Consider the following 12,717-nt stretch of genomic DNA (forward strand, 5'->3'; position numbering starts at 1 on the left):
TAAAATCAAGCTATTACCGAAATAAAAAAAGTTAAACAACCGATATTTGTTTATGGCTGTCTTATTTTTAGCTCCATCCCAATTTACCCGAAGCAAAATATTGTCACCAATCATTGCATGTAACGCCTTTTCTATTTTGTCTTTGCCAAATTTTAGTTTCATATATGATATCTGAAAATAATTAAAGATAAATATAATTAGCTTTTAGTACCAAATTCACTTAAATTATGCATTAAAAACTCTGGCTTACCACTTCTGATTCAGGCTCGTTATTAACTAATTGTTCTGCCGAATTTAATTCCTCTAGTGAATTTATTGGAAAAATTTTGAGATCCTTGCTAGTTGGGCGTATGTGTTTAACGATCTGTTCTAACAAAATTGTCTGTTTACACATAATTTTCTTTAAAGCTTCGACTTCAGTTTGAAGGAGATCAATTTTGTTTTCCAATTTTTTATTGGTGTTTTTTGTTTCATTGTTTGTTTCTAGAAATGAACATAAATTAACATTACCTGCGACATTATTCGGTGTGCTTTGTACAGTTTCATCCGTAAAAACTGATTGAGTTTGGAATATGTTCGCATTAAAATTCATGGTTCTTAAGGTAGAAAAATAGTTTGAAATATAGTTTAAATATTAGTATTTACTAAATTTGACAGTGGTGTAGAATAGGAATAAATACAAAATATTCCCCATCAGGTACGCAAAATATCTTGCAATATATGTCACGCATGTTAATTTTCTCTCGGTGGATATTTAGTGTTTTCGCCTTACAAATTCCTAATTTGAGAAATTTTCAATTTCTTTTTTTACAAGCCGTCTAAGATGACGTTTAGAAACAAAATTATCACACATTATTTTACCAATTGATTTTTTTAATTACACTTTTTTAATTTTTTTAATTACACTTTATTTACACTTACAACACGTGTTTCACTTCAGACGGACACAAGAAAACTGAGCAAATGGACGGACAACCATAAAGAAATAATCGAACATGACGAAAGCAACAGTTAAACAACAGTTACATCAAACAAAAAAAAACATGCCAAAAATGCTTTGATGCATCCCTTATTGATCCATTTGGAGCATAAGGCGAGACATCAATTTTTTTCCAACTTCGTGGAATTTTTTGGCAAAACAAAATTCATACATTGCTCGCTTATTACTCCAAATGGATGAAGAAATCATTACTCCTCTATTGCTCGGTTGAGGATTACTCCAAATATTTTTTACTGGGATGTCCTGGTGGAACACGACACCTCTCCTGATGGCCAATTCTGGCCGTTTCTGGTCAATTGTAAATGGTTTCCAACAGTTTTATGGTTGATTTTTAGCACCTGGGCGGTGTTACGACTGCTAACGTGCCGGTCAACTTTGATCATTTCTCCGATTTTATTGACATTTTCGACGACAGGCCTACCTGTGCGAGGAGCATCTTTAACATCAAAAATTCCTGAACGGAATCTACGAAACCAAAATTGCACATAATTGGCTGTTACAATATCGGAACCATAAACACCATTCACAATTTTAGCCGCTTGGCTTGCATTTTCGCCTTTGTCAAAGAAAAACTTTAAAATGTACCGAATTTTCTCATTGTCCACTTTCATTTTTAACACCCTGTAACTCACAACTTTTTATACGCTACACAACTAGGTTGTCAGGGTATTATAGCTTTGTGCAGCCCCAAAAGTTTGTAACGCCGCGAAGTATTGGTCCTAGACCCACCTCTAAGTATACCGAAAGATCAGTTGATATTTAGGTGATGAAATGGACCTAATACTAAATTTTTGCTCGGTTTTTCTAGTCGCTCCAGAGGCCGCAATAATGACCCGAACATCGTGAAATTTAGCATGGAGAAGGGAATCGGTCCAAAGAATAAGCATGCCTGTTTTGATAAAGATCGGTCAATATTTAGCGGGTCAAATGGACCTTTTCCTTGTGTGTTAAAAATTTCAAAATTTGTATTCTATAGCGTATATATTTACCCCTGAAGGACATAGACCCTAGAAGTTAATATTATATCCAAGAGGAGTGGTTGACCTTTAAATTAATACCAATTATATTGTTGTGTGTGCTCGGATGTGGGAGTTACAACTAAATATTTACAGGTATCACCGTATTCGTATATCATTTAGTCACCCATTATCACTGTAGAGAGCGGATCTATAGCGCTGATCGCTTTGAAATGTTCCATGAGGTTCCAGTTATGGTCAAGGACAACGCCTATAATTTTCGGTGATGATCAGATAATAATTTTGGAATGAAGTGGACCGAAAACTTAATTTGTTGTGTTATTTTCGAGTCGATCTATAGACCACAAATGAAAGCCGAACATCAAAACACAACCCACGGTGAAGAGAATCTAGACAATAGCTGTACTGAATACTCGTAAATAATTTTGGAATGAAGTGGACCGAAAACTTAATTTGTTGTGTTATTTTCGAGTCGATCTATAGACCACAAATGAAAGCCGAACATCAAAATACAACCCACGGTGAAGAGAATCTAGACAATAGCTGTACTGAATACTCGTAATATTCGGAAGGGGTGGTATTTACCTATAATCGGGCAAGAGGGTGCAGATATCATGAAATATTGCCCAGGCTCGGAATAAACATCCGCAGAAAGTTTGAGTTCCGTGGTAGTTGTGTAGGGTATCGTATGGTCGGCCCCGTCCGACTATATTGCTCCGCTCACTGGTTTTTTACTGCTAAATTTCACCCTTCCAAAGAGCATAAATCTGAAATTGTTTGATCGATGCCGAAAAAATAATGGATTTCTTTTTCCCCATCTAGATATTTACAGATGGCTGCGTATTCTGATATTATTTAGTAAGTCTTTAGCACACTAGAGGGCGGAAATGTCGGGCAGATTTATTTGAAATTTCAAAGTTCCAGTTTTGGTCAAGGACAACGCCTATAATTTTCGATGATGTTGAGATGATTTTTAGGGGGTGCCATGAACCGAAACTTTATTTTTGTCATATTTTCTAGTCGCCCTAGAGGTCATTATTATATACAGAACGTCACATATTTTACACAGTAAAGGGAGCTTCTGATCGAGTACTTAGAACGGCTGTTTAGATGATGATCAGTCTATATTCTGAGAGTCAAATCAATCAACCAAATTTGTATTTTATGGCGTAAATTGACCAGGCTCAGAGTATAGAACGGCAGAATGTTACATTTTCGTGGCAGTTGTTGTGTATGGTAACAACAAATTTTCTTACCCAAAGCATATTCGCCCATGCATAACAAACGAGTGAGAGCACACAACAACGTTCGTTCGTTTCGTTTGGTGGTTGAAATTCTCTCTGACATTCTCTCACGAATGAAAACAAACATTCCCAAATTCTCGCGAATACTCAAAACGGCTTTTTTATGACATTTTTGTTTTTTGTTGTTTTTAACAGGGCTCGCGAGCGCATTCGCGAACATTTGTTTTGTGAGTTTCTCCAAAGAATATTCTTCAGCAACGAATGCTCGCGAAAGAATGAATCGACGACGCTTACAGCGAAATTTTATCGTTCGTGAATTTTTCGTACAATGCAAACATTCGCGAGAGATTGCAAATGCTTCTTCATCTATTCTAAGTTTATCATTCGCGATAAATTGAAAATATTCGAATTCTCGCCCGTGAGCATTCGTGAATAAGAGCGTATTTTAATTATTCTTCGCACCCTGTATTCTTTTCTGCAGGTCCAAAATTACCACATATATCTTGAAATTACCGGCAAAAATACAATTACCCAAAAATTACAAAAACCAGTGAGCGGAGCGGATACAATACCTACACACCTACCACGGAACTCTAACTTTCTGTGGATGTTTATTCCGAGCCTGGGCAATATTTCGAGATATTTGCACCCTCTTGCCAATTATAGATCAACAGCATCTCTTCCCTTCACTGACATATTTTGCGAATATTACTAATATTCAGTATTAGTACTTGTCCAGATTCCCTTCACAATGGGTTGTGTTGTGATGTTCGGCTTTCAAAAAAAAAAAAAAAAATACGTTTTCGGTCCACTTAATCCCCAATTTATTATCTGATCATCACAGAAAATTATAGGCGTTGTCGTTGACCATAACTGGATCCTCATGAAAAATGTCAAAGCTATCAGCGCTATATTTAAGCCCTCTAGTGTGGTAATGGGTTACTAAATAATATCTCGGTACGTAAGCACCTGTAAATATTTAAGTGGAGTACATGCGACAATATAATTGATATCAATTTCAAGGACAACTACTCCTCTTGAATATACTATCAACTTTTTGGGTCTCTGCCCTTCAGGGGCAAATCTATACGCTCTAGAATACAAATTTTGTAATTTTTCACACAAAAGTTTGGGTCCATTTGAACCGCTACATATTGACCGATCTTTATCAAAACAGGCATGATTATTCTTTCTCCATGTAAAAATTCGCGATGTTTGGGTCATAATTGCGGCCTCTGGAGCGACCAGAAAAATCGACAAAATTAAGTATATGGTCCATTTCATAACCTAAATATTAACCAATCTTTACCAAAAACAATAGGGGTCTTCATTGGCCAGAACCCATCCTACATGCAAAATTTCATGCAGATTGGTCCATAACTGTGGCCTGTATCGTGTTTATAAATTATAATGGACGGACGGACGGACACACATGTCTAAATCGACTCAGCTAGTCGAGATATGACGATCGGTATACTTAAAGGTAGCTCTAGGACCAATATTTTGCGGCGTTACAAACTCTTGGGGCTGCACAAAGCTATAAAACCCTGACAACATAGTTGTGTAGGGTATAAAAGGTGCAGATTCTGAAATCTTTATGGCAACGTTAAAATTCGTTAAGCGATAGCTAGAAAAATAAAAAATTCGAATAGCTAATTTGTATGCACATCAATTTAAATATATACAATTAAAATAAATGCAATAAAAAAGCAACAACATCTACACAACACCAATAGAGAGAAAATAATTTAAAACATCGAGTCGGGAACCACTGCCAGTCTTACTTTTCCGTTAAAAAAAACCAATAAAATATTTACTAAAAATTAAAAATCCTAAATCATCACTAATTCACACTTCATGCGAATGAACATTCGAGGTATTACTCGATAGGGCACGTCGTATCATGATCATGTGTTTAATTTGTATAGAGACTTCGTGAAAACGTCGTCGCACCATAGACTGGGCCAGTGTGGTAGTGTTTGTATCGCGGGATGGTCGTTCCCGACAACTACTAAATCAAAAATGAAATTTTAAATAATTACATTTAAAATAATAAATAAATTGGAAAATAAATAAGGAAGAAAAATCAAATCAAATGGACGCCACAAATAATCAAGTTTCGCTAAAGCCAACTTACCGATTGGTTATCAGCATTTTAACCTTTCGTTTCATAACGAACAGCATAAAGATGAGGAAACCCTGTACAGCATTGCAGATATCGGCGGCATAGAATATTTTCGCCCATTTACTTTCAGGCCCAACAAAGTACGATATGATTTCCAGGGACCAGGTGACACCCATTACCAGGAAGAGGCGTAAAAATAAACCAAACCTATGGGGGAGGGGTTGGAGAAAATTAAAGGAAACAAATGGGAGAGTTTTTTTTTAATTTTCCAAAATTTAGAGGTGACAAAGCATACTTATCCTTCTCCTTTTTGAGATTCCTTGTGCTATCCTCCTTGGCCATTATCCTGGCCATTTCCTTTTGTACTCGATGGATTTTCAAGGCCGTCATTACAAACATAATTATATTGGCCACAATAATAAACATAATTGGCGTAAAGAAGTAAATGAAACCAGCCCAGGTGGTCACTAAAATAATTAGCATCGTCATAAAATTAAGAAAAATGGATATCCTTGCAATTACTCACTGTTTATCCAACAATAATGACCACCACCAATACCCGGCTTCAGATCATCCTTTAAATGTTCGGGCATATCCACATATTCCTGAATATACCATGTGGCCAAGAGACATAGCACCGGAATGCCCCAAGAGTACAGCGAGTACATGATGAAACGCTTCTTCTCCAGTGAGCGATTGATGCCACGGGTGCCACGGAAATTGTGCCATAAATCAAAACTGATAACATTCAACCAGAAGAAGGCAGCCATAAAAAAGTAGTAACAGGTGTAACCTTTAAAAGGAGGAATATGGCAAAACAAAAAAATGAGACAGGGAATTAATTTTGGCGCGCACACACACACAACTTACCCAAAACCTTGCACTCAATACTCATGACATTCATGTGGACGTTTAAAGCACCAACACTCATCAGGGAATAGCCGACAATTAGACCAAATAAATAGCACACCAGAGATTTACCGTGTTGGTTACGTAACTCCGGTATGGCCAAATACACAATTATGGTCAGAACCATAAACGGTATGGAGAACAACATGGCGTAGGCATTGATAATTTTCACAGTGCCACGGCCGGAACCAACTTCACAAATTGCTGGATTTAAATAACGGCGGCTGGTGTCGTTGACATCCAATGTGGTCAACATACAAAAATCCTGGCGGGTCATATATAATTCACCGGTTTCCACAAAAAGGGTGCCGTTCTGAAAATGAAAAAAAATTGGATTAATAAGGGATATTTTTCCAAGGATCAAAATAGGATTGGATTAAAAAAATCAAGGCCAAGGATTTTTTAAGAATATTTTTTCAAGGACCAATAGAACTCAAGGCATGGATTTTTTTAAGAATATTTTTTCCAAGGACAAATAGAACTCAAGGCGTGGATTTTTTTAGGAATATTTTTTTCAAGGGCCAATAGAAGTCAAGGCGTGGATTTTTTTAAGAATATTTTTTCAAGGGCCAATAGAACTCAGGGCGTGTATTTTTTTAAGAATATTTTTTCAAGGACCAATAGAACTCAAGGTTTGGATTTTTAAGAATAGTTTTTCAAGGACCAATATAGCTCAAGGCCTGGATTTTTTAAGAATAGTTTTTCAAGGACAAATAGAACTCACGGCGTGGATTTTTTTTAAAAATATTTTTTCAAGGACCAATAGAACTCAAGATGTGGATTTTTTAAGCAAAAATTTTCAAGGACCAATAGAACTCAAGGCGTGGATTTTTCTAAGAATAGTTTTCAAGGACCAATAGAACTCAAGGCGTGGATTTTTTTAAGAATAGTTTTCAAGGACCAATAGAACTCAAGACGTGGATTTTTTTAAGAATAGTTTTTCAAGGACCAATATAGCTCAAGGCCTGGATTTTTTAAGAATATTTTTTCAAGGACCTATAGATCTTTAGAGGTGGGACTTTAAACCTATATTTTTTCAGGTCCAGTTGATTATCAGCCGTGGATTTTTATAACATTCGCTACACTGTGGTACAGGGTATTATGCCTTTGTGCATATGTTTGTAACAGGCAAAAATAATCGAGATAGACCCATGGTTCCTTTTGAGAATATGCATAGAATCATTTTCTGAGTCGATCTATGCATGTCCGTCCGTCCGTCTGTCCGTCTGTTCATGTTAAATTGTAAACAAAGTGCAGGTCGCATTTATGATTCGAATTGGATGAAATTTGGCACAGCTCATTTGTTTGGCCCAAGGACGAACCCTATAGAAATTGGAAAATATCGGTTCAGATTTAGATATAGGTCCCATATATATTTTCGTCCGATTTAAGGTAAGTGGTGTACCAAAGTCCCTATATATCCTTCGATTTGGACGAAATTTAGCACAGCGTAATGAATAAGGTGTAGAATGATGTGTGTTAAGTTTCGTGAAAATCGGTTCAGATTTCGATATAGCTCCCATATATATCTTCGTCCGATTTAATGCAAATGGTGTACCAATGTCCCTTTGCATAAAATTTGGCATAGCGTACTGAATTAAGTCTAGAATGATTTGTGCTAAGTTTCGTGAAAATCGGTTCAGATTTAAATATAGCTCCCATATATATCTTCGTCCGATTTAAGGTAAATGGTGCACCAAAGTGCCTATATATCTTTCGATTTGGACGAAATTTGGCATAGCGTACTGAATTAAGTCTAAAATGATGTGTGCTACGTTTCATGAAAAGCGGTTCAGATTTAGGTATAGGTCCCATATATATTTTCGCCCGATTTAAGGTAAGTGGTGTACCAAAGTCCGTATATATCTTTCGATTTGCACGAAATTTGGCACATCGTATTGAATTAAGTCTAGAATGATGTGTGCAAAATTTCGTGAAAGTCGGTTCAGACTTAGATATAGCTCCCATATATATCTTCGTCCGATTTAAGGTAAATGGTGTACCAAAGTCCGTATATATCTTTCGATTTGGACGAAATTTGGCACAGCGTAATGAATAAGGTCTAGAATGATATGTGTTAAGTTTCGTGGAAATCGGTTCAGATTTAGATATAGCTTCCATATATATCTTCGTCTGATTTAAGGTAAATGGTGTACCCAAGTCCCTATATATCTTTCGATTTGCACCAAATTTGGCATAGCGTACTGAATTAAGTCTAGAATGATGTGTGTTAAGTTTCGTGGAAATCGGTTCAGATTTAGATATAGCTCCCATATATATCTTCGTCCGATTTTAGCTAAATGGTGTACCAAATTTCGCATAGCGAACTGAATTAAGTGTGGAATGATGTATAATAAGTATCGTGAAAATCGGTTCAGATTTAGATATAACTCTCATATATAGTTTCGCCGGATTTTAGGTAAATGGTGCACCAAAGTCCCTGGAAATCTTTTCATTTGGACGAATTTCGGCATAGTGTACTGAATTAAGTCTATAATGTTTCCCTGAAATCGGTTCAGATATAGATATATAACATATTAGGACATATTAGGACATATTAGGACACATTAGGACATATATGTAGAATATACCCAAAGTGGTGAAGGCTCAGTGCGACTTTACTACTTTCCTTACTGGTTAAGAATATTTTTTCAAGGACCTATAGATCTTTAGACGAGGGACTTTAAACCTATATTTTTTCAAGGACCTATAGATCAATAGACTTTTGACTTTAAACCCATATTTTTTCAACGACCTATAGATCTTTAGACGTGGGAGTTTAGAATTATATTTTTTCAAGGGCCTATAGATCTTTAGACGTGGGACTTTAAACCTATATTTTTTCCAGGACCAGTTGATTATCAGTCGTGGATTATTTAAGAATATATGTTTTAACTTCAATATACATCTTTAGACGTCGGAATTTAAACGTATATTTTTTTTAAGGACCAATAGAATTGGAGGACCAATGGAGCTCATGTCATGGATTTTTTATGAATAATTTGTGAGGGACCAAATACAGGCCCTAATTTACAAGAATATTTCCTCAAACGTCTAATTGTTCAATATTTTTTTTTCCAATGACCAACTATAATTGTGCATTTTATTGACGAATTTTTATTCAGTTAAACTCACCTCAAATATTTGCCAGGCATCATCAGGATATGTTTGTGGATCCAGAGCAAACATCGATTCGCAGGGACGAAATGGCACAACAGCAAATTGTCGAAATACATTAGCGTTCCGTTGTAAACCATTCCGTAGAGTGACATTTATTTCATGCGGCCACTCTCGTTCACTGGAACTATCAACGCATTCCGTGCCATTATGCATCTGGCCATAGGGACAACAGAAATTCACACATGGCTTTAGTTTACAAATACAACCACGTAAATGTGGTGGCACTCGGGTCTGGGTTACAGCATCTTTATAAACATAATTGTAGACGCCAATCAAATTGTGCGGTATCACAACACCATCGTGTAGATACGAGCCATTTTGGAATCTTTTATCACCCGTCACATTCACAGTTTGAAAGAAAAAACATGGCGTATGGAAATCACCACGTAAATGACTCCTTTCCAATTCATCCATGGACGCCGAGGCCCATAGTTCCGGAACAAAAATAAATATATAAATTAATAGAATGAGTGGTAATCGTCTCAGATGTGTGGCAGTCATTTTCTCTCTGTAGGGGTAGTACTTAAATTACGATGGTGATGACTGATAATTGGAACTGCAAAGAAAGACAAAAGTAAACATTAGAAATTAACAATTTAAAAAAATATATATTTTTAATTTCTACATTAAATTTTATAACAAGATATTTGTATTTTTAATTTAATAGTAAAATATGTGTATTCCCTTACAACATGTTGTTGCCTTTCGGAATAACAAAAGACATGCTGGACAGAACTACCGTTTCACATTTCGCCCATCCTTGTTCTAATTCATTGGCTAACAACCACACACACAAACACACTTAAACGTATGTAATAACGTAGTTTGCCTTATTAAATATTTGCTAAATGGCACACTGACGCATCCTTTAAATGTTATCATGTGTTTGTGTGTGAGTGTTTGTCGTCATGCCGTTTGTAGTTGACTGACTGACTGACTGCGTATAATTAATCATTATAATATTTTATTTACACAATTATTTTATTTATTTATGATTATCTATTATTGATTAATAATGTATTAGAGTGTGCCGAAGAAACACCAATGCCGTAGAGAAGGCTTAAATAAATAATCAGTTAACAAGGGATCATTTCACTATCCGAATTATATTATTCCTAATATACCTTTGTTGAAAAAAATACACTGCCTTATATTTCATAAAAACTTTCTGCACTGAAAAGTTGTTCGGTACACTCTGATGCTTATACATAGTTTACTTATCATACAAACATAAATAATCCTATTTATCTTTAAGTAAATACTAATGTCAAACTGTCAATAGTTCAGTAAATGTTATTATTATTTTTTTTTTAATAGAACGTCAATGGTTGCCAAAGGGATGAATACACCCAGAGAAAAAATATATTTCTACAGATATTAAAACCCACGTTAGTAATAATTATTCCATGAAAATGTATTTATTAAAACTTTGTCATGCAAAAATTAGTCTTAAAAAATTAAAACCAAAATTATTTGGTCCTTTAAGTAGCATTTTTAAAAATAAAAGCCTGTATTTCGTCCACAAAAAATGGATTTAACAAATTAAGACCAGTACTGGGTCCTTATAAAATGTGTTATCACAGTCATTATTTGATCTTCGAAAAAATAACGTTTGTCCTTTAAAAATTAAAAATTTGTTTCTTAAAAAAAAAAAAAAATTTAGAAAAATACGCTTCATCATGCCTTAAAAACCTTTTATTTGAAAATTCACCTTTTTAAAAAAATAATACTCGCGAAATTGTTTATAACGACGGTCAAGGGACCCGCGAAATCGGTCGTTATAAGCAATATGTAGTTGAAATCGATATAAAAGAAAGGACAGAATTTTCTCGGGAGTTTTTGATAAGTCGTTAAAGGCAAAATGTCGATATAAATGGTGTCATTATAAACTATTTCGGCTGTATCCACCATTCTAGGTCCTTGAAATTAGTATTTTGAATTCCACGCCTGTATTAGGTCCTTGAAAAATGAGTTCTGAAAACTCCACACCTGTATTATGTGCATAAAATCGGCCAATAAAAATAAACGTTTTTATTGGGTCTTTAAAAAATCAGTTTTTAAAGATATACGCCTGAATTGCGTCATTGAAAAAATCAGTTTCCTCGAAAAATATTCCTTATAATGAGTTTCTTCCCTAAAAAAATGCTCTTTAAAAAAGTCAGGCCTGAGTTTTTTCCTTGAAAAATATTTTTTTTAAATCCACGCCATGATCTCTATCGGTCTCTAAAAAAAGTATATACGCCTTGATCTTTATTATTCTTTAAAAAAGATTAAGAAAATCCTCGCCTTGCCCTCTATTGGTCCTTGAGAAAAATTAAACAAAAATCCTTTGTCCTTGAAAAAATATACTTTAATAATCCACGCTTTGACCTCTACTGGCCCATGAAAAACTATTCTTTAAAAATCCAGGCCGTGAGCTCTATTCGTCCTTGCAAAAATATTCTTTAAAAATCCACGAAAAAATATTCTTTAAACACCATTCCGTGAGCTCTACTGATCCTTCAGAAAATATTCTTTAATAATCTACGCCTTGAGCTTTACTGGCCCTTGAAAAAAATATTTTTTAAAAATCCACGCCCTAAGCTCTATTGCTCCTTTAAAAAATCCACGCCCTAAGCTCTATTGGTCCTTTAAAAAAATATTCCTTAAAACTCCAGGCCGTGAGCTCTATTATATTATTTAAAAAACACGCATTGAGGTCTTCTAGTCCTTGAAAAATATTCTTAAAAAAATCTAACCAGCGAGCTGTACTGATCCTTGAAAAAATATTCTTTAAAAATCTACACCTTGAACTCTACTGGCCATTGAAGAAATATTCTTAAAAAAATCTAGGCAGCGAGCTCTACTGATCCTTGAAAAAATATTCTTTAAAAAATCAACGCCTTAAGCTCTACTGGTCCTTGAAAAAAATTCTTTAAAAATCCACGGATTGAGTTCTACTGGTCCTTGAAAAAATATTCTTTAAAAAATCCACGCCTTAAGCTCTACTGGTCCTTTAAAAAATATTCTTTAAAAATCCACGCCTTAAGCTCTATTGGTCCTTTAAAAAATATTCTTTAAAAAATCCACGCCTTAAGCTCTACTGGTCCTTTAAAAAATATTCTTTAAAAAATCCACGCCTTAAGCTCTATTGGTGCTTTAAAAAATATTCTTTAAAAAATCCACACCTTAAGCTCTATTGGTCCTTTAAAAAATATTCTTTAAAAAATCCACGCCTTAAGCTCTATTGGTCCTTGAAAACATATTCTTTAAAAAATCCACGCCTTAAGCTCTATTGGTCCT

At 35.0% G+C, this 12,717-nt stretch overlaps 1 protein-coding gene and 1 long non-coding RNA gene across 2 annotated transcripts; both read right to left on the bottom strand.

The window, feature by feature from the left end:
- Window positions 1-510: 510 nt before the first annotated feature.
- LOC133332777 (uncharacterized) lies at window positions 511-942 on the bottom strand. The gene is made up of 2 exons (XR_009754430.1): window positions 862-942; window positions 511-596 (listed from the first exon to the last, which is right to left on the bottom strand). It is a non-coding gene; the product is annotated as an uncharacterized LOC133332777 (long non-coding RNA).
- Window positions 943-5,069: 4,127 nt separating this feature from the next.
- Window positions 5,070-9,936, bottom strand: LOC133332766 (G-protein coupled receptor Mth2-like). Its single transcript, XM_061541144.1, has 6 exons — window positions 9,391-9,936; window positions 6,217-6,568; window positions 5,873-6,139; window positions 5,642-5,813; window positions 5,359-5,553; window positions 5,070-5,229 (listed from the first exon to the last, which is right to left on the bottom strand). Exons 1-6 carry the CDS (start codon window positions 9,934-9,936, stop codon window positions 5,070-5,072), a joined length of 1,692 nt encoding a protein of 563 aa, XP_061397128.1.
- Between the last annotated feature and the right edge of the window lie 2,781 nt (window positions 9,937-12,717).

This window comes from Musca vetustissima, unplaced genomic scaffold (genome assembly GCF_032173495.1).
Source record: "Musca vetustissima isolate MV318-11 ecotype Yass unplaced genomic scaffold, APGP_CSIRO_Mvet_v1 utg818171, whole genome shotgun sequence".
In the NCBI taxonomy this organism is placed as follows: domain Eukaryota; kingdom Metazoa; phylum Arthropoda; class Insecta; order Diptera; family Muscidae; genus Musca; species Musca vetustissima.